Source organism: Haplochromis burtoni, unplaced genomic scaffold, assembly GCF_018398535.1.
Source record: "Haplochromis burtoni strain Fernald_Lab_line unplaced genomic scaffold, NCSU_Asbu1 Contig_453, whole genome shotgun sequence".
NCBI lineage: Eukaryota > Metazoa > Chordata > Actinopteri > Cichliformes > Cichlidae > Haplochromis > Haplochromis burtoni.
This window is the reverse complement of record NW_024582814.1, coordinates 237,394-260,277: the sequence shown is the minus strand read 5'-3', so window position 1 is coordinate 260,277 and position 22,884 is coordinate 237,394. Positions and strand designations below refer to the sequence as shown.

Sequence of the window (22,884 nt, the reverse complement as noted above, 5' to 3'; positions counted from 1 at the left end):
CCCCAGAGGTTCACTTTGGAAACCTCTGGTTTAAGGAAACTTTCGAACCGGACCTCTTTCAATTTGAACTGAATACCCTTGCTCTGACTGTTTGCAAAGATCACACAGCAGCTCAGTTACAGTGACATAAATAATCACATCATCCTGCTACTGATTCTGCACTTCTGGATCTCCTGAAAGTATTAGTGTATTGCTCATTCAACTTTAGGGTCGCATTCATAGACCCAAAAACAAAAAATATAGTGCATGTATGTATATGTATCAATTGTGTTGCTGTTAATATTGGAAGCAGGCTGACAGTCTATTTATTCATTCAAGTATAGCAGTGTGAAGTACTGGAAACCGCGATCATCTTATATATTGTCTCTTAATATGATGTTGTCTAATCTATTTCTGGTTTTATTAAACAGCCACTGTGCCTTTAGAAGCAGTGACAAACCAGCAGGTGATATAAAACATATTATTTTATATACAGTCTGTGAAACGTGATGGTTCTGCTTCCTTATCCGTTCTGCCCACATTTAGCCTGTGAAGGTTCCCCAATCAATCAGGAAGGAATTTTGGAGGCTGTCTTTGTGCTCTTTTCCTTGTTGTCTTGTGTCTAACATGGGTACCTAACAACAAAAAAAGTGATAATTAAACATGAACAATATCCAGCTCTCCATGTGGGTCTGAGTCTGGTTTAATCTCTTGATCCTATGCCCTTCTCTCTCTATCCTCTTCATTTTCGGCCTGCTCTCAGTTGTCTGAGTTCAGTAAAGGCTTAACACATAACAAAGCAAAAATCTGTAGGCCCAATAACATCACTGCAGCAGTGCAGCTTGTTATAATGACCTTGAATTCAGGGACTGTGCTGTCCTCCTGGTGAATGGATGCTGGGTATTTAACCTCTTGATTGCATAATGTGATGAAATTGTTGTGCACAAACAAGAAGACAAAACATTTTAATCCTCATATATGCAAATATAAATTCCAACATTACACATTATTCAATGTGTGGCTTTTCTTCACTTATGCACTGAATTATCGTTTATTCTGTAAAATAAAACACAGTCAACTTGACAGCACATTTACAGTGCTGTGCCAAAATGTTGGCTCACTTGTAATTTCTGAAGCTCACCAAAGCCTCATCAGAAATTGCACAGTAGAAATTAGTTACATAATTGCTACAATAAATCTTGCTAGTTACAATAAATCAAGCAGCGTCTGCGTAGATACTATAAAATCGTAGACTGTATATAAAAATGGACACCTTTTTTGTGAACCCTCAAAATAAATGTTTTGCCATCACCATCTTGGTGTGTGTTGAAATCAGATGTGGTTATTTAGGGGCCGATCTAACTGAAGCATTACATCCTAGTAACCTAATGTTGTTGATCACATGATAAAGCTTAGTCCCCGTTGTCCTTTCTTGACTTTAAAACAGACTTTGATTGACAAAATCATGTTGTATTTGAAAAGAAACGACCATATGGGGAAAGTGTACTGAGACCAAAGGGAGCTAAAGGCTTGTCTTATCCGGTTGTTCAGTCTGACGTCACTAGCCGTGTCTGGGCCTAAACTCCGCTGCAGGTCCATATATCAAACGATCACTATGGCATTACTGAGAGTTGAAAAAGTGTCTAAAGTCTTTCATCTTTAATAAAATGATCAGCGTTCTGCTTTACCAGGTGTAACAATTGAGTTTAACATCCAGGCATCCATGAAAATGGAATTTATGACATTTAACGGAGTTAGAAGTTAGCAGGGAGTTAGCTCGCTAGCTTCTATCTAAATACAATATAGCATGTCCTGACTGCGGGGTTTTGGAAACAAATTCAAACGTACAGCTCTGTTATCACTTCCAACATAAATGAAGACAGAAAACTAAACAGCAGTGACATTTGTAGGGTTACTGAAATTTGGCTAGCTGGTATATAATGATGTGCTACGTGACCGTTAGCGACACAGCTATGTTAGCATAATATAAACAAGCTAACTTTTTTTCCACTCGATAAAAGTTAATGTGAGTGTTCTCGGTGGTGAGGAACAAATGTAATCGCATGGCAGGATGCTGTAAAAGGACCAAACTTCAGCCAGGAGAACAACTGAGATAATCCATCCACAATACGAGGTTAGTCATTCATATACTGCTGCATGGGCTGGGCTGTAGTTACATCCTAAGGTTTTAAAAACTGAGCTTAAATAAATGATTAGCGGTAATAAAAGCCGAGGGAGGTCAACAGGGATCACTGACTGTTTTAGGAGCTTTTTGAGATTAAATAGAAGAAAATACATAACATTAAACATGTTAACAACACAAAAGCCATATTAAACGCAGACTACTTTAGGCTCGGAAGTAGGATTCGTCGCGTCATCACTTAACGACCGGATAGACGTTTTTACAATCTTAACTATTTTTATATCCACAGGAGTTGGCCCTGGCAGTTTAAGGAGCTTCCACAAAGGCTTGTCTTTTCAGAACTGTAAGCTGCATCTGTCTTGCAAGGCCCAGGAAATGAACCTTGTAGACCTCCAGAGTTTTCCTCTCTAATTTATGAGCCTTAAGTAAATTAACATGTTGTACTTCTCCTCTCTAATTTATCTAGTATAAGAATGAATGACTGCAACAATTTCTAGAAATTCTTATCAGTTTTTATATTGATGCTAATAGGGGCTAAATTGCTAAATTTGCAAGTAGTCACTAGCATTGCTAGCTAAAGAAGCTGGAGAAACAGCTGACTCTTTGTATTAAAGTAATAATTAATTAATAAATAGCCTAAGTGAATTTTGGTAGTTAAAGCTGTACTTATCCTTACTTGTGTGCTTCTTTACTTACTTGATAAAGTAACACACAAAAATATACACAGAGACACACATGCGATATTCTCAAAATGTTAAAAGTCTTTATATAATATTTAAGTCGGTAAAAGGGACAGATGGAGCGATGCCTAGGAAACCAGAGGGAGGGTGGACAGAGAGAAACACCATGACAAACATCAGACGAGTTCAGTGAGAGAGAGAAAGCGTTTGGCGATTGGAGAGGATTAGAGGATTATTAACGCAGCTGACTGCACTGGAAGGCTCCATCAGCATCATCGTCGTCCTGTCTTTGGTTCTCTCGCTCCTTTCTTCCTCTGTCTGTTGTCTCAGCATCATCCATCAAAGCCGAGGGCATGTAGAAGTTGAGGTGCTAGCATGGATATATTTTGGTTCTTCAGCAGCAGAAGGGGTGAGTCAGGTATCCATCGTCAAAATAACTGATAAAAAATATCCCACTTGTTAAACTTTAACTTTATTGATCCTCTTTGTTCGCTGTCTTTATTTTCTTATTTTTTTACCATGGAAAATGTTTTATTTTGGAGATTGTTTTTTCCAAAATAAGCATTAGAAAACTACATTCTAACAAGTAAAATAAAAATTGATACAGTAAAAAAATAGCAGTTTCATCAGACTGGCTGAATTCATTCATGATCTGATTATGCAGCTATATCTGGATGAGGCATGGAGAGACGAGATAAAGACGTATCCCTGTAGTCCTACAGCCTGTTAGGTAAAACTGTCCTTTGGAGATTTAAAGAAAAAATGAAGAAAGTCATGTTTATAATGTCGTAGCTTTTCAGAACTTTTATGCTCATTGTTTTAATTTCTAAGCATACAAATTCAACTGTCATAAACTGTGCCTTCATTTGCAGGAGGCAGAATTGATATAATAAACTGTACAGTATACTGATGAGTACAGTGGAACAATTAACAGCTAATGATCCAAAAATTTCTGTCAGGACAAGTAGGAACCCAAACAAACAAACAAAAAACCAGATAAAACTTGTAAGTTTTTGTGTGCAACTTTACATTTGCTTCTCTTTTTTAAATTCACTCTGTTACAGTTCTCTTTTTCTCGCCTCTATTCTTAAAGGTGCTTTATAAATATAGCTTACTACTTCCACAAAAGCCACAATTTCTTTGGTACTGTTTGCATGTGTGCGTGTTATTCTATCTTTAATAAAACCTGCGGATAGGGTGAAAGTGAACTCAATGATTTATTGGCTGGAAAATTGGCAAAAAGCCTTAGAAACTATGATTCTTACAAGTTTGGTGTGAATTATCAACATATATAATATGTTATCGATATATAGTAAATACTGTAAATATAAAAATTTGAACTATCATGTCACATTTGACCTTTAAACTCCCCTTCAAGGTCAACAACTGATCCTAACGCCAAAGCGACAATAATGATAATATAGAGCTTTTAAAACTATGCCTCCTACTGCCACTATATGAATTGACCACATACAGGCATATAGGGATACACAGGGATTCTCAGTATCACACTAGAAAAATTTGCATTTCCTGCGAAAATGCTGTGTGGATGCCTTAACGCATAAGATGTCTGCTGAAAAAAGCTGAAAAAGTTTAAAAAATTGCAAAAACTTGTACGGCGGTGAAGAAACTGAAGATTTTGCAGAAAACAGGTGAAGAAGCAGAAATTTTTTGCTGAAAAGTGGTGAAAAGCAAAAAAATTCTACTGAAAGGGGTAAAGACGGAGAAATTTTGGCTGAAAAGAAAGCATTATCAGGTTATCAGTTACAAATATAGTAACTAGGCACTCTCAAGTTATTCATGTCCAGTTATTTACATAATGCTTATATATAAAAAACAATACAATTCCCTTAAAAGTAAATGCTGTCCAGACACTGAGCTACCTTGGTGGAGGTTTGTGCTCTCGGAGTGCTTCTCCACAGCAGCCTGAGCTGGTTACAGCATGAATAAGGGAGAGCTGGATCAGGGGGTTTGTTTCATGAAGCTCACAGATATCTGTAAGCTTTATCAGTTAAAGAAAAGGAATTCATTTCTGGATTTAACAGCAAGCCAGTGAAGACTACACTATTATTAATACTGAGTATAGTATTATATTCTGATATAGAAAATATATTTTGTTTCTTTCTATTGCCAGTTACTTTGGCTGCTTTGACATGGACTGCGAGGTTTGGGAAAAAGAACAGCAGAATTAAACTCCCGCCCTTCAGTGAGCTTTCTGCTTCTTAAAATCTCCTGACCCTCCTTCAGCTGTCCTGGGAAATATGAATCTTCTTTCCTCGACACATCTCTTCTTCCTTCTTGCCATTTACTCCCCACAGTCCCTTCTCCCATGTGTTCAGTGCTCAAAGTTGTGTCCACACAAGTGCATTTGTTATGAGCATGCTGACCTGGTGGACTGCCGCGACCGTGGGTTTGAGCACGTTCCCAGGGGCCTCCCGCACAGCACGTGGCTGCTGGAGCTAGGAAGAAACAATCTGAGTGTGATAGGCACTCAAGCCTTCAAAGGACTGTGGTCCTTGCGGGTGCTGGTGCTCACCAACGGCCAGATAGAGGAAATCCAACCACAGGTAAGAACAAAGTGGTGGAAAAACTATTTATGCATCTGAAAATGTTGCACAATTACAGTTGTAAGGATAATACGAAGATGTATTTTAGAGATTTAATATATAACTAAAGCAAATTAGCACAAGCATGGAAAACACTCCAGGGTTGGGTTGGCTTCTCTCCGGTTACTCTGGCTTCCTCCCACAGGCCAAAGGCAAGTATGTTAGCTTAACTGGAGATCCCAAATTGGCATTAGGTGTGAATGTGAGTGTGGGTGGTTGTCTGTGTCTAAGTGAAAGCTCTGAAACAGGCTGGTGCTGGTCCAGGATGTACCCTGCCTCTTTGCCTGTGACTGACTATCTGTCTGCAGCTGACAGATAGATAGAAAATAAATTGCAACTTTGTATTTGTATAGAAATCGACTTGTATATATAAAAAATAATACTTTATATTTAAAAAACACATTTACAGAAAATAACAGAAATGAGAAACGAGAAAGGAGAGACATGGACTGCAAGGAAATGTGTTTACCACTACATCACTGCCAGTCACTGATATGTCATATAAAAACTGAATCTGTCACGGTCGCGCTGGCAGACCGTGGGGATGTGGGGAAATTAGAACCCAAATGCAGGGCTCTTGGATGCAAAGCAGTGCGTTTATTTACATTGAAGTAAACTGACACAGTGCATTCCCGACTCCGTGCTGTGTCCTCTTCCCAGAGTAGTGCCCAGTGTGTCTGCGCTCGGCAGTGTTCGAGTACCCCGTGCTCACTGCCCTCTCAACTCCACACTCCACCTGGGGAATAACAAAAAGGCAGCTGTCAGAACACACCACAATTGCGGCAGGCTAACCTTCTCTAACTGACAAAGAGACTAACGTGAAGTCACTCAATGATCCAGCGTTGAGAAGCACTCAGCCACACTGCTATGTAGCTCCCCTAACGATCCTTATCAGCTGCAGGTGTGTGTGTTACTCCTCCTCGGGTGTGGCCAGCCTCCCAACAGGACACACCCACTAGGCCTGGTGGTCCAGGAAAACCAGGACATCACACACACGCACACACATACACAATACAAAGTGAAACCAGGGGCACAAGCACCACGGTACACACAGCAACAAATAAACAAGTTCAAAACTGCTCATGGACCCTGGGTCTGAGGACCCAGGTCCCTGACAGTAGGAAAGTTGAAACAGCACAAGTAATTGATGCTTTTTGTCTTTGAATAGGCATTTTTCTCATTGTCCTTTCTGGAGAAACTGGATCTCAGTTGGAACAAATTAAAAACTCTCCCTGTGGACTTCTCATCCAGTCTGCCTGCTCTCAAAGAACTGCGACTGGAGCACAACAACTTGCATTATCTATCTGGATACAGGTACATGGCTATCTGTGGGTCATCAGAGTGCCGTGAAACTCCATCTCACTCCATCAGCTTCCATATTTCTGTTTATCGTCTGGCTTACCAGGAATATGTTTAAAGTGATCCAAAAGACCAGGAGCTGTCTTATGCATGCCTCTCTTTGCATGCCATGCGAATACAGTTGAAGACAGCAGCATTCAGCACAGAGCTTCTCTCTGCCTGTCTCTCACAGTATCTTCTCACTGTCTCACGCTTTCGTTGTCTCTCTCTGCTGCCAGCCTGGAGTTTCTGGACAACATGGAAAAGCTGGACCTGAGTTATAACAAACTGGTGTCTGTTGGCCCCGGCGTGTTCAGAGGCCTCTCCCGGCTCAGACAACTCTATCTACACAACAACAAACTGACTGTGGTGCAGCATGGGAGCCTGGACATGCTGCCTGGACTGGAGGTGAACAGACTTTTATTTTTTAAGCGGGTAAATAAAGAGGTACCTCAAAGTTGTTGTTTTTTTTTGATTGTGGACTGTTGTAGATTTAGCCTCTAAAAAGGATAATAATGTAAATGAATTTTTTTTCAGGTCTTAATTCATCTGTATGTAAGACAGCTAGTGTTTTGGTACACTGAATAATGATAAGTTTGAAATATATCATTAGTTATAAAGTATAAAGTACTATGATATCTCTACCTATTAATGCACACTTTAATGTGCTGCTTTGGAAGAATTGTCTAATTATTGTAAGAAGAAGTGGCTCAAAAACAGATCCCTGTGGCACACCATTTTTGATGACTTCATTATTCTGTATGTCTGCCTTTCTAATTAGTACCTGTTGGTCTGTCTTCCTAGGTACTCCAGCTGAGCAACAACAACATCTCTCACATAGATACAGATGCCCTGGCACCTCTGTACAGCCTGGCTGTTCTTGATCTGGAGGGAAACAACCTGCATAACCTCAAATTTAAGACCTTCATCAGCCTTCATACAACAGCAACACACATACAGCTGTCAGGTCTGCAGAAATACTTTAATTTTATCTCATTCATTTTTCTCCATGTCAGAAACTGACGGAACAGACTGAAATATGTTTAAAACTTTTGGACTGATTATCATGCAATATAAAATAGATGATGTTGATCAACACCCCCTCTTCTACAATCAAGTTCTGACTCAACACTCTGACACACAATTTTAAGGTTTGCATTCTTTGTTTAATTGAACTATGTATACCTGCCTTCCTTCTTTCCCTGCCAGGGAACCCTTGGAGCTGTGACTGTGAGCTGCATCGTGTTTTCAGTAAGATCCTACACGTCCGGCACCTCCACATTGACGACTACCGCAACGTGACGTGCCAGGACCCTCCGCAGCTGATGGGGGCTTCGTTGGCCTGGGTAGACAGCCAACTCTGCGTGGCTGAGACCGCTACTGTACTCGTCATCACTGTCACTGTGCTTGTCACCGTGGTGGCCGCTGTGGTGATGGCGGAAAGGAACAGGAAGAGGAACCAAGGGAAGAACTGGGACACCGAGTCACAGACGCAAACTCAGAGCCCTCCATCCTGAGGCAAAATTAGTGAGAGGATAAGCAGATGTTTCTGGCTCCTCTGGTTACAAAAATGCTTTTAGCACACACTTCCTGACTGCTGCCACAAATGGATAGTACTTGATTTCTTTTTCCTTGCAAAAAAGTGAAAAACAGAGTTGGAATTAAAACTGAAGAAGAGGTGGAGTATCTGTTCAAATTTAATATTGCAGCTGTGATCTGCTGCTACCAGTGAACTGCTGTAAAAATGTGGTTCTTTCGATGAATTTTTAAGAACGACCATTGTCAGCAATGGGATTTTTCACAATAAAAGCCATACTTTGGTAAAGGCCAAAGGCCATAACATATAATGTGGAGTTCGAAGAGTAAAAAAATGTCTGACTTGTATTAACAGTTGCCGAGGTTTCATTCACCTGTAGTCTCTTGAAGTCACCAAATGTCAGATTGACTGTCTGCGGTCTCTTGTCACACATCACTGTGAATTGCTCCCTGTGTGGATACAGCTGAATTGTCTGTTCACACATAATCTGACTTCTGTTGTGCTTTCTTTCTTTCCCTTTCACTGATCTCGTTTCCACCTATTTTATAATACCTACGCTAATTTGAGTTTTTCCTTAATCTCGCGGGATCACCACAGCAGGCAGCTGTCGTAGACGTTTAATTTAGCAGGTTTTTACACCCTTTCTTATGCAACACCCAAGGGAAGTCTGTTCACTCACAAAACACATCTTTGCATGTCTGTAACTCATAATGTAAAATAGAAAATTGCCAATAAATTATTTAATATTTAATAGAAGGTTTCTTGAATATACTCTTTGTTCTTTGTAGTTTATCACCATAGAAGGCCTAGGAATGTCTGAACCTATTGATTGACAGTCAGGCCGAGAGTCAGTAATAGCGACAGAGGGGGTCATGAGGACCATATGTGTCTGTACTCCACAGGGGATTAGTGCAGGACTGATGGAGGGAAAGAGAACAGAGAAGGACAAAGTCCCACAGAGGTCAAAGATGTCAAGATGATTACTGCTGATCTGGAATACAGTTATTAACTGTGAGTGTGTGTGTGTGTGTTGGAGGTATTAAACAGGCAGAGAAAGAGAGCCGTCTGGCCTCCAGCAGTAGACTGCCCTCCTTTCATCCATCTCTTCTTTAATTGTTGTGTTTTTCTGTCCTGTTGAAAAATCTTTTAGTAATGAAACTATTAGGACCAGTGTTGGGAACTTTGTCACAGTTTCCAGCAACCCAAACCTCACCTCTGATTAAAGCTGATCGTGGTACTGTGCCAAAAACAGAATGGTGGACAGATGGATGTCAGTCTTATTTCCAAGCAGAGTAGAGGTTGGGTTTGACTGCGGCTTACAACTCGAGAAATACAAATCAGATTATTGCAAAGAAGGATTAAAGTGTTCACCTTTGTTTTTTCTCAAACAACAACAACTAATATGCGTAGAACTGATTGTGATCAGACGTCAGTCTGCTCCATGTACACAGACTAGTATTGCTGGAGCCTGTTTTAGGAAAAGAAATGACACTGTGAAGCTATTTATGATTTAATATTTCTAAATTCTGCATCATGTGATTATGCTCGCTCTGTCTGAGATGAGCATCATAAACTCAGGAATGCTGCTGCTCTTATGTGCGGTTAGTTAGTTTAATAGATAAGAAGTGGGCCGAACACTGTTTGAAACATCAGATATCTTCTCGTTCTTTTCATTGAGAAACGTTAAAATGTTTTACATTTTGTTTATTCTCATTACCAAATAGATAATAGAAAACAGTTATTGAAAACAAATTCTCAGTGATATTGAAAATATATGTCAAACTGACACCGTGACATGTCCCTAATGTTGTTTCATCTTTAATTTTAGTAATATTTTCCAATATGTTTGCTAGGGTGCAGCTTTAATTTCAAAATGAGAAATTTGGGTTTAATAAGCAGCTAGCCCCACAGTTTGGTCTACTGATCCAGCACTGAGCTTATTGTTAGCCTCTGTGACTGTACAGCTCTCTACAAATATTCAGTGGACTTAGACTGATAATAATTGATAATAGTTATTAATAATATCGAACAAGCTAAAGTGGAACCAGACCAGTTTGGAGTTAGCAGAACATGAATTTCTCCAGTTTAGGTACATGCTAACTGCTCGCACTTCAAACCAAGCGAATGTTTAGCTGCTAAGTGGGCGACAGCAATTTAGGTTTTCTGAATTATTCTTAACTGAACCGAGCCCAGGCATGTTTACTTTGTTTATTCTTTGAAACACTCAGATCATGACAAATGCACTGCAGTATTTTCCAAATTCCAAAGAAAAGACCAGCTTTTTCACCCCACAAGATATAATTTTTCTGAATTTGAATTCGTTTGAATAAGTAATGGAAGCTCTGCAGGAGCTGTCTAATGTCTGGTATATGGTGCTTTGTTTAGCTGTGTGGAGGGTTTTCAACAGTGCAGTGAATGGGGCGCTATTTATAAAGTTTAGTTTCTCTTTATACAGCCATGGTTATAGACCAAACTGTCTGCTTACATACACATTATTCCAAATATCACCCCACCATCTAACCCCTGATGACAATTAAAAACACTGGTGACTGCCCGTGCTACCCCACAGCCTCCTTGTAGATGGACTCGTGTTGTTTTTCCTGCGCATTACTGCCACCTCTGATCAAGTCAAACTCCAAGAGCGTTATGTTAAAAATTGAATAAATAAAGAGTGAATATGCAGTTATTAGCCCATTTGCTGTAGACCTGTAAAATCTAGAGCAATGAACTGATGAACCGACGTCATACAGTCAACCTCTCTTTGACTTTTAGGTAACAGGTTTTAAAGCTGGAACAATAGGGATTAGAGTGAGATTCACTCCACATCTGACTGACAGAAAGGACGTGGCAGAGTGAATTTTGGGAGCTAATGATGATGTTTTATCTGCTGGATGACAGCTGCATTTAAAATGACATTCTAGGTGAACAGGATGTTCCTAATGTTCACTTCAATTCAATCTTATTTATACAGCACAAAACGCACAAGAAAAGTGTCTCCAGGTGCTTTATATTGTAAGGTAGACCCTACAATAATACATAGAATAATACATGTTGTTGAGGATAACAGACTAATATGTATTAAAGAAAGTGACAAGATGCTCAATGTCAGTGTAGGAGGCCTAGGTACAGACACAAACCCAAAATCAATCGTCTTCTCTGACATGCTGCTGGCAAGTGAGGGTGTGTCCATGATAGGAGTGAAGTATAGCTCGTGCCCTTCTGGGTAGCAACAAGCTGACCGGCTCTGCAGCCCGGAGCATCACTCTGTCTCTGTTAGCCATCGCTCTGCGGCTCTGCTGGATCCTGCTGGATTAATTGCAACCATGTCTGCATTTATTCTAGTGTAATTTTCTGGAGCTTGATAGCTTTTCTTCTTTAAGAAACATTTTAATATTTAAGATTCACTTTGTTCCTTCATCCCCAAATGTGCCAATAAAATCAATCATGTTCATTTTGACTCATTAAAACATCTGAAAAGTATTTGTGCTGATTTTTGCTTTATGTGTTAAACTTACCGTCTATAGTAGCCTTTAAGCTCTTGATGTAGTGGCATGGTTTGCCCAGCAGATGGAGACACTGATATAGTGCAGATGCATCCTATGCGTGGCTGTATGAGCAGGCCTGGGTGTGTTACTCTCAGGAACACTAGCACTCTCTGATTAAGGTAAACATATTTATAATTTATTAATGTACAGCTTGTTTCATTTCCCATCAGTCACAGCTGATAGATGAACACAGCACTGAAGTTGTTCCTGAGTTGTTCCTACACTAAGCCCATCAACACTTGCTTTGTTTCATAAGGCTGAAAAAATAAACAGTTTATAAGCATTTAATAAGCTGTAGAAAAACACATATATGATCATGGATCTCCTCAAACCCCTTCAAATATACTGTAATTACATAACTTGTGTTTTATTGAAACCCAAATATAGTTTTATACTTTTTTATTTCAGTGTTTAATCTGATTAAATCTCTTGTACCCTCTGATAATGCATTCCACATTTTGATCTTGTAACTCTGGTTTAAATAATAAAACTGTTTCTCGAGTATCTCATCATTCGGGCTAATTAACATTTTTCTGTAGTATTTCACCATTTTAAATACATTTTCTCATCGTGACCTGGTTAGTGTCATGTTATACACAAAAGCAAGATGTCTCTGCGGGACAAGTTCTAAGAGGTTAAAACCCAGTAAGGGTGTAAACCTTTCATAAAACAACAGGTTTCCATGTTTAACATCTTTCTATAATTGTGACTGAGTCTGACAGGTGTCTGCTGTGTTACACCTGTGGACTGAATTCAAAACCTATTTTAATCAGGTTTAGTTAAACGACTGAACTATTATGAATCTATAAACACTCCCTCAAAACTCTAAATTGAAGGGTAACGTGTTCATAAAAAGAGTGTTGAACTGTGATAAGTTTTGTGATTTTACTATCACATCTGCTACTCTTCTGACAGATAAAACACAAACACAGTAATAATGATTTTATTACAAAGCACTTTGGTGGCCAGTAAGAGTAAAAATAGCACAAAGTGAATACCATCCCAGTGTCATACTTAAACTACAATCATATTTAAACTGGAAAAGCACCTCAGAGTGTGAATTCTTAAAGGACATTTTAATGTATTATTTTGATATAAATCTTTACCAATAGCCACCTCCTGCATCTACAGGCAGCATGTTTGAGTTCAGTCTTTCTCACGCAGTCTAAAAATGGGAGCAATGATCAGGCGATAGAGGCAGATCCCAGTTTTAATGGTAAATCTTACTTTCAGATAGAGACAGCTCTTATATGAAGGGTGTGACGTGTAGGGAAAATAAAATAGACTAGTTAACATATCCCCATGAAACACTCCTTCATCTGATAATGCAGACTAAGGGGCAATATGAGGTTGTTCTTTGTTGAATTAAATGAGCTGTTTTTTTTCCAGCCCTGGGCTGAGTTGGATTAACAAAAGAAAGTGGATGGACAGATGTTAGCTTTATGTACTAATAGGAAGTCAAGCCCCCAAAAACGATTTATTATATTATAGTTTTATTATAATCATCGTAGTTTATTGTTACCTTCTTGTTATGTAATGCTGTTGTGAGCATTAAAGGATTAGGGTCAGTACTCTTAACTCTGAAGCAGAACTCTCAGCTTGAGGAGATCAAAACTCTGTTGTGATATAAACATCCTCTGATTAGGAAAAAGGAAATGAGCACTTTATTGTGCTTGATAGTTCTGATGAACTTATGTGACCTCAAACTCTAAATAAAAGGCTGCAGTTATCCGTATGCACACAGAACAGCTGCTGTCTCCCAGCGTAGCTTCAGTTGACACAGTTAGTGTGCTTGGTGCAGCGCTGCAGAGTGGGGAGCTGGTGCACAGGTGCGTGTTAATGCTTGTGAAGGTTGCGGTGAAGCGGAAGTCTGCACCTCTGAAGCTTCTCCGCAATCTGCCGCTCGCTCGTCTCACTCTGTGACCACATCCTGTGCTCTGCTCTTGCTCTCAACGCCTCCGTAAGCTGTCATGACCTGGTTTGTTCCTCACAAAACAACAGCTTCAACCTCCTTCTCTGGAGAGAGGAGAGTATTGATTTCCTGTTCGTACGAGCTGTGGTTGACTCACATTTTACACGCATACTTCAATATCTATAGCCCTCCACCTACTGTGAAAAAAACACAGCTTTACTCACTGAGAATGGAAAAAGTGAATCTTGAACAGGTTTTACAGACAGGGCAACATGCCACAGTAAAAATGGCCCAATGTTTTTGAGTTGGAGTTCATAGAAAATGGAAAATATAAGGGTGAGTTCTCAGAAACCCAACAGATAACAGGCTGCTAAAAATAGCTCCCTGCTAGCCATGCAGTGTAGTGAAGGCTCAGACATAAATGAATAATACCTGAAACTGCACCTGATGAGTAACTGTATGCTGTACTGTCAGGCAGAACTGCCTCAGACTCATATATGAAAGAAATAAACAGTTGTGTGTTTAAGGAGTACTTTTATTAAGAAGCAAACTGAGCACAAAGCACTTACACAAACTAACAGAATAATAACTAATAACAGCACAGGATGTGCACTTATTTGTATACTAAATGGAAGAAAGTCAAATGGAAAGCAAAGCTTTAGGATACTGTGAATGTTTTTGTTTTCACAGAAAGCAGCTCAGTCGTTCAGCTCAGCTCTCATTTCTCTGGTTTTCTTGAAAACCCCTGTGAAGACAGGAAACACGTTTTCAGTTTACAGAGTCGCTCTTTAAACAAAGGTTTAAACGTAAAGCCTCATGTCTTCAGTGAGTCTTCACTAAATAAACTGACTATAAAGAAGGCAAGCTTCACCTTCCTACTAATTTTTAATTATCAATCAAGCACAAAGAAATTCAGAAATGACGTGGATGTAAAGCAGTTTTCTTGGATGCACTAAATGATAACTATAAGAAATCCTTTTCAGAGCTTCTGTGGTAATAATGATCACTTTGTCAGAGTTTTTACATATATAATACCACCCACCGGTGCTGAGATCACTGAGAAAATATTATTACACTAATTTTAAAAGTGATTGATTGAGATATTTAATGAAAAATACTGCTGGGGTGACTGAAATATTGTCATGGAGAATCTATAAATCTATAAACTTTAAACAACATCAACAACAAAACCCCTTCCTTGTTATTTTAAATGATACCTTTATATTCATTCGTTTTAGCTCATTAGCTTTTAAAATGTTTTCAATAGGTCTTAATTGTTGAGTGATAGTTGCTGAGAAAAAAGACATATTCAAGAAAAACAGGCTAACTGATGTTTTTCTTAGCTGCTAATTTTTACGGCGGTCTAACAAATCGATCCTGCATTACATTTAGATTCAGTTTCAGACAGGTTCCTTTGGAGGAAGAAGCACGTGGTGCTGTTAAATGATTGTTTTGTATTGAGATATGTTTCATATAACGACCACTGCTCATGGCACAAACAGGAGCTGGATCGTTTTGGACCAACCTGAAGTTTCCACACCAGGATAATCACAAAGAGTCCGTAGATGCTGCTCTTGATGATCAAAACCAGATATGACAGCTTGGCATTGTGGGTGGTCTTCAGATACTTGTCTGCACAAAATTGTAAGATTTGTATTATTTTCCCAGCTCAGTATAGAGCAGACACACTGGGTTATAGTTATTAATAATATTATTAATAATATTTACTTCTTATTGCTGCAGCTCCTGGATCTAAGAAAAAGAAAAACGATTTTTTTCAGTGAAATCAAGTCAAACTATTTCAGATGATTTTGACACATTTAAAGATTGTAAATGAACGTACTTCGAATGCCTGCGACCCAGCCTACAGAAGGAACCGTCTGCTCCCCATCAAAGAAGTCGACGGTGCAGGTGAAATTCTTGCCTGGTTTGAACCACTGTGAAAATAAGACTCTCAGCCTGCTTGTGATGCGGTAGTGGGTACCATTCCAGTGGGCAGAGTGATCGGTGGCGATGCCATCTTTGACGTCCACCCCATCAATCTGCCAGGACACATTCACATGGTCCGGATAGAAACCAGAGGCCACACACAGCAAGGTCTTCTTGTTTTTCTTGTCTTTTTCATTTTGACACTCCTTTGTTGAAGGTTTAAACACTTTCACCTTTGGTGGCTCAGCTGTTCTATTTGGTGCTGTGGGACAAAGAGAATCGAATCATTAGAATGCAAACAGTCTCATTATTCCCATTTTGAATACCCAAAGATAAAAAAAAGTTACCCTTTTTAAAAAAAATCCTGCTTTGTCATTATTTTTTGGATTTTTGGATCTTTTGGAAAAACAGCAGGTGATTACTGGGTAAAAAGAAAGTAAAATGAAATAAATAATGATGTAAGGTAAGCTTCTGACGCCACATCTCTTTTTTTCTTTTTTCCAAAATGCTGCTTTTGCAGCATATATCTTAGATATAGAAGACATTTGAAATAAATTTCATGGCACATTGTTTTAAATCCACAGCAACGTGTTTAGAACTTTGTGATTCTGTCTACACCCAAGTATGAACATTCAAACTTTGCTCTTTTTACAGCCCTAAACTTACATTAGAACTTCTCAGAGGTTCTCGGCAGTGGAAAAAAAACATGCATAAGGTTTCTTACCCAAAACTGTCAGTTTGGTGCCAGTACCAAAGTAAGCAGGGTTGTAGTTTGCCACACTGATATGCAGCGTAGTAAAAATTGTTTGTGCTATCAACAGCTGGAAATGATCTTTTTTTTTTCTCTTTATGAAAAATTCAAATTTCTCCAAATTTACTCTTCATAACAAAACCTAATTAGACAGATTTTAGATTTTAGACAAAGTCAGGAACCTTTAATGATGCTACAGTAACTCGACTTACTTACAATTAGGTTTTAATTTATGGACTATTGCATGATAAAATACATTTGTGCCTGTTAAAATGTTCTATTTTTGCACCTTACCTGAAACTGTGGGGTTAGTTCCCAAAGTGAGTCTCAGACTGGGAATACGCAGTCGCTCACCGAGATGATCAGAACTCCGTGTAGCCACAGATAATCTGGGCATAGAGCCAATTCTTTTATAGCTGCAGCACTTTGCTGAAGACTAATCAGCACTGACACAAGACTAACTTTGTGCTTTAATAGCTTTCACTTTTTAAAAACAGCTTGAATATGTTTATGGCTGATTAATAAAACCACCCAAAAAGTGAAGCACACTTATCACACATTATTTCTATCATATTAAGACGTGTAGTTTGAGTCTTCGCTGCAGATTATCTTACCTAAGACGGTCAGTTTAGTTCCAGCGCCGAAATAAGCCTCGCTGAATGAACACAGAGCTCTCAGACTGTTACAAAAACCTCTTCCTTGTCTCTTGGGGCTCCTCTTTGCAATTTATCAAGCTTTGTCATAGTTTCAGACTTTGAGCTTTTCATAGAGATCGACAGTAGTCGACAGCTAGAGTCTGCTAAGGATCGCCCTTGAAACCACGGCAGCAACAGGACACATTTATATATATATATATAGATATATATATATATATAAATATAGTGAGTTTTATGGCTATTATTGCATCACTCATTACCTGAAGGTGTCATTCAGGCTTTTGGGTATTTTGCCATCAGATGAAAAACAACCATTAAATGATATTCTGATTTATATTCTAGTTCTTTCACTTTATTTCTTAACTAAAACAGTCGACCTGGTGCCTCCATTGAAAAAAGCCTCAAAAACAAAACCACCAGCACAGTAAGCTGAACTTTACTCCAATCACCTTAAACATGCCGGATTTGCTTTCTTTTGTACACACAGGTTAATATCCAAATACTTTCCAACGTCTACACATTTATAACGCTTCCAAAGGGACGAGCGGATGTTTTACTCACCGAGAACGGTCAGTTTTGTGCCTGCACCAAAATAGGCTTCATAAGTAGCACAGTGGACCAGCTTAATATCAAATAGCACGGAGCTGAACCAGTAATAAAAAGGACCACATTTTTGTAGGTCACTGCTTCAGCCATAGTCTAAACATTGCAAACGTGTTTTTTTTCTCAATAAACAGAAAGTGTGAGGGCCCCAACTTACCCAGAACAGTTAGTCTAGTTCCACTTCCAAAGCAGGCTTCAGCTCCAGTGTCACATTGAACGCATCCTTTGTGAAAAAGTAACCAAACAGTCCAGAGCAGGCACTTGAAATGAGACTAAATTCCCACTAAACACTTGGAATTTTAGCAAAGGACATGTTAATCCCACCAACTGAGTTTTAGTTAAAAAAGAAAGATGAGTGAAATAAACTCAAAAGCTGCACTGTGTTTAAATTTTTATTGAATTCTAAACAAATTCCCTCACTAATGATATTTCTGTGCAGTAAGAGCAGGGCTGCCTGCACGTTTTAAAATATTGCTCATTTTATGCTTTTCAGGTGTTGAAAGTAATCTGCAGAGCTCCTCGCTGTGCATTTTAAATGCAGGAGGTTTTTGTACGGCGGCTCTATTGGTTTGTATCACCGTGCCCCCCCTGTCCCCACAGTGAAAAAGCACTAGACAAAAACCTGACTTCACTTTGCTGCTGTCTTTCCTCCCCCCACCCAGCATTTTCATATCTCAGCCTCCATCTTTCTCTGTTGGTGGATGAGAGCAGCTGTGCAGGCTGCCTGGAGGCCTGAGGTGAGCATGAATGCTGCTATTTCTGTGACTGCTAAGAAAAGACGCACAAAGAAAACGAAGCCCGTGTTTCTATATACAGTAGCTGCATGGTGACGTCTTCTCTGGTCACACCTCTTTATTTCCGCCCAGTCAGTATAAAACTGGAGGAAATCAGCAGTTCCACATCATCATTTTGATAATGTTTCCCAAATTACAGTGATTAAACCTATGGTTTGACACCCCTACAAGGCTATTAGATGAATAAAAAGGAAAGCGAGTATATGATCAAACTTATCAGATATGAAGGGAAACCCTTTCAAAGTCAATCGCAGTCAAGACAACATTTTGTTTGCTTTCTTTTCAGATTGTTCATCCTGACAGAATTACACACACTGCTGTGGAGGCTCAAATTATTCACTTTACTGTTTTCTAACCACAACGAAACTTTTAGATGGAAAATAAAAACATATCAAACACATTAATACTGATGTTTTATTTCTAAAAGTGCCAGAATCCTAAAAGGAAAAAAAGGGAAAAAAAGATCTTATGTGATTTTGTAATAAACAAATATAAACGTAAACGCGACATGAGAAATAAAGTTGTGGGACAACTGATAAAACATTTGTTTGTCCTTTCTTAAAGAATTTTAACAGTGATGCAGTTGGACCTTGGTTCATGCTTAAGCACGAAGTTAAATCAGTTTGGTATAACTTTAGACATAAATATAATCTGAGATGGGCCCGGCTCATTGAAGGGTCATCATCAGCATGATTTTTCAGACATATGTAACACCAACTTCAGCCAGCAGAGGTCAGGCTGTGATCAACTTGTTCTTAAACAAAACAACTGTGTGCTCAGACAGCAAACACTTAAAGAATAAGAGAAAAAGAAACACAGAATAGCAAAATGCAAGATATGTGGATGCTGAGAAGCTACACTGTACGGGACACTGCTCCCTCTGTTATAGCACCTGTGCACTTATCTAACTGATCAGCTTTGTGGTAGGTACTGCAGACATGTCAGCCAACTGAAACAGCTACATTTTTATGACTTCATGGATCAGTGACTGCTCCTCTGCTGCTGATCAAGTTTTGCCTCAGCTAAATTTTTCTAGAAAAAGCTCTATGTGGGTAAAATCACAGAACATGGTCCAAGCTGCTTGTACTTTTGGATTACCTCACCATGTCAGAAATCTAAAAACCGCGGAGCAAACTAAAGCTGAAAAACAGATAGCTTGTGACCTTCGATTTGGAAGGCAGCGTGGGGCAACTAGAATACCAATCATGCTCAAAGAGAGACGAGAAAAATAGGGATAAGGATCAGAGATTATTTTCACACTTTAGTAATTTTTGATAAACTGGAAATGTAAATGAAAATATTAGCTAATGTCCCATTTCAGCGTTTTTAATCACGTATTGGTTTATTCATATTGTGAAATGTCTGTCTGTACTGTGCTGAGGTTTGCAGTCAATTACTATGTTGGACTGCAGCAGAGCTACCGTAGCCCCACCTAACATCAGTTTAAATGCTGATTTGATTCATTCACTAAATAAGACCTTTGCACTAGTTCTATAGTGTCAAGAGGTGAAAGGTTAGGCATGATGGCTCAGGATGTCTAAATCCAAGACGTGGTTTGGTATCAGCAGAGAAAGCCGGCTGATCTCTATGCAAAGAAAAATCTACCAGAGAAGAATGAATTGTGACTGAGGGTTCGCCCTTGCTAATTTCCACTTTAAACCATAATTGTCATAATGTACAAAATTGCACGTATAGTATAAAGTACTTATTTTATCATAGTATACACAAGCAGGAAGATCATTTCAAAATTGGAGAATTACTGTGAGGTGTAACAGGTATAATTTATACATAAGGACATCATCTACCAGGGTTTCAGTGATATTTCAACTGAGGAGCTGAGAGATTCCTGAGTGGCAGTGAGGGGATGCTGTCATTTTTTCAATTGGTATGCAAACACTGCTGCAGGGGCTTTTTCCACACTGTGGAATTGTTTTTAGGCAGACTAGAGCAAATGTAACATTTCAGTCACGAGATGGTCAGCTACTGTAATCCGATTACTTTTTTCAAGTAACGAGTAAAGTAAGGGATTACTATTGTAAAAAAGCAATTAGATTATTGTTACTTTCCCGTAAGCTCGCAGTGTTACTGCGTTACTAAACTGTGATTTTGTTTTTGAGAGTGTCTCATGACAATGACGTATGAGGCAGCAACAGACGTGTGCAGATTAACAATGAATAATATGGAGTGCGGGAGAGAGTACGACCATGCAGCGTTTAAAGCTTGGAAGTACTGACATTACTTTGAGTTTGATTCTGTAAAAGTGGCAAAAACATTAGCGTCCGCTGTTACTCTGAGTGGGAAGAAAACTTCTTTCTTGAAAAATGAAACTTCAAATCTGAGTACGCGCCAAGCACGCTACCACGGGAATGTGAAATTCACAGAGAAACCCCGCTTTGATGACCGCTGCTGCATCGGCAAACCTCCACCCGCCCCACTCCTGCTAGGTGAAAATTAGATTTAAGAGCGACAGGACTCAGAGCTGCTGAGTCTTTGATTTTATTTATTTTCTGCTGTGTTTTACTTGCATCTATTTGAAAGAGGGAGTGTAAACACAAAAACATTATCTTATTTTATATGCTGAAATATGCAGAAAATAGGTTTAAATGTTAAATAATTCTCTCTGGCTTCCTCCAACTGTCCAAAGACATGCAGCTTGTGGGGATAGGTTAATTGGATAATCCAAATTGTCACTAGGTGTGAATGTGCGAGTGAATGGTTGTCTGTCCCTATGCGTTGGCTCTGCAACAGACTGGTGACCTGTCCAGGGTGTATCCCGCCTTTCGCCCTATGACAGCTGGGATAGGCTCCAGCGACCCTGAAAAGGATAAGCGAATGGATGGATGTTTTCATTTGATTCAATTTTATATGATGGATTATGCAGAAAAAAATAGATTTGGGCTGAAAGGTCTGTTGTTTTATTACATATTCAGGTTGCGTGTCATGTTTTTAAAAAGTAACTAAGTAATAAGGTAAGTAATTACTTTTGAAAACAAGTAATCAGAAAAGTAACATACTCTCTTGGAGAAGTAATCAGTAACAAATTACTTTTTTAAAGTAACTTGCCCAACACTGGTCACCAGTCTTTGTTAGGCCTCCCTCCTGTTACTTTGTCTTTGTGCTGCTGTTATGTTTTTTTTTTTAAACCTTTGTGCTTGATTTTTACTTCCAATCAGTTTCATGTTTGTGCAGCGCCTTTTTTGATATCACTGAATGTGTTTTGTCATGTGACTACCTGCAGGTCTGCCTTGGATTTTTGTCTGTGACTGTTTCAGGTTCATATTTATATTTAGTGCTGTAAATATATTTTGAGGCATTTTAATGCAAACATAATATGCACAAAAATGGCCTTATGTAATGTATAATGCTTGATTCATTTCAATGTGTAACAAAATATATGAACAAAATTTTTCACAACGGTACATTTAGAGAAAAAATAGTAAAATGATTAAAAACGACAGTAAAAAAAAATTGGATTACAATTTTCTACAAATGACATAAATAAATAAACAAAATTCCAGTCTCATAACAAACAGGATGCTGAAATAATCTATGTATCTTAATCAGGACAGAAAAATTATAGATAAACTGGAAATCTGAATCATGTTACCTTCAAATTGTAACAAATTCAAGAGCATTATTTTCTATTCTCTTCTTAAAAAATTAAGAAAATTAAGAAAAATACTATTATTACATTTCTAAATTACACTTTTAAACAAATAATATACAAATATAATCAAATCTAATATATAATTTAAAGACAAATTCTTAAAGTCAAGCCAAAGCTTTACTAATTGAACACAAAGAGTTTTGACAAAAACAAACATCTGCGGGGAGACTGAGTGAGCTGCTTGTCAGCCGTTGACCTGCTGTGATGTTGGGGTTGTTGATGAGCCACAGAGTGAGTCTGTGCTACTGTGGCAGTCTTGAGGCGCAGTAATACACAGCTGAATCTCCAGGCTCCACTCGCTTTATGTGCAGACTAGAATTACGCACCGCAGGACGTGACATGAAGTACTTTGTCTCATTAAATGGAGCTTCAGTGGTTTGAATACCTTTGTTAATAGAATACGTTAACAGCTGCATTTGCCTAAAGTCTGCGTGTTTGTACCAAAACATGTATAAATATTCATCATTGTCCTGTTCACATTGCAGCGTCACCGATTTCTCTCCTTCACGGCTCAAAGTAAAAGGTGGCTGATATATTTTCACACTGCAACAGAATCCTGGACAACGAAGAAAACAAAAAGGTTAAACGAAGGGTCTGGTGTGGAGATCAAGTCAAGTAAAACAAACAAACAAAAACAATTTTCTTACTGGAAAACAGGAGAAGTGCTAGAGAGAAGAGCTTCATGTTCATTAGGGTTCATCAAAAGGAATGTTCACATGCTTGAATGTTTCCTGAGTTTTCCAC

General features: G+C 38.7%; 2 protein-coding genes across 2 annotated transcripts in view; one reads left to right on the top strand and one right to left on the bottom strand.

Moving 5' to 3' along the window:
• The first annotated feature begins 2,678 nt into the window (after positions 1–2,678).
• Positions 2,679–9,034, top strand: LOC102312707 (insulin-like growth factor-binding protein complex acid labile subunit). The gene is made up of 6 exons (XM_005945965.3): positions 2,679–3,211; positions 4,937–5,369; positions 6,577–6,722; positions 6,986–7,154; positions 7,551–7,713; positions 7,956–9,034. Exons 2-6 carry the CDS (start codon positions 5,064–5,066, stop codon positions 8,261–8,263), a joined length of 1,092 nt encoding a protein of 363 aa, XP_005946027.1. The 5' UTR covers positions 2,679–3,211; positions 4,937–5,063; the 3' UTR covers positions 8,264–9,034.
• A 5,223-nt stretch (positions 9,035–14,257) lies between these two features.
• Positions 14,258–22,884, bottom strand: part of LOC102290573 — a 17,869-nt gene continuing 9,242 nt past the window's right edge. The window contains exons 7-11 of the mRNA XM_042213552.1: positions 16,394–16,548; positions 15,584–15,931; positions 15,469–15,492; positions 15,266–15,372; positions 14,258–14,485 (exon numbers count right to left, since the gene is read on the bottom strand). Of these exons, the coding sequence (XP_042069486.1) occupies positions 14,459–14,485; positions 15,266–15,372; positions 15,469–15,492; positions 15,584–15,931; positions 16,394–16,548 (661 nt within the window). The 3' untranslated portion in view covers positions 14,258–14,458. The remainder of the gene's footprint in view (positions 14,486–15,265; positions 15,373–15,468; positions 15,493–15,583; positions 15,932–16,393; positions 16,549–22,884) is intronic.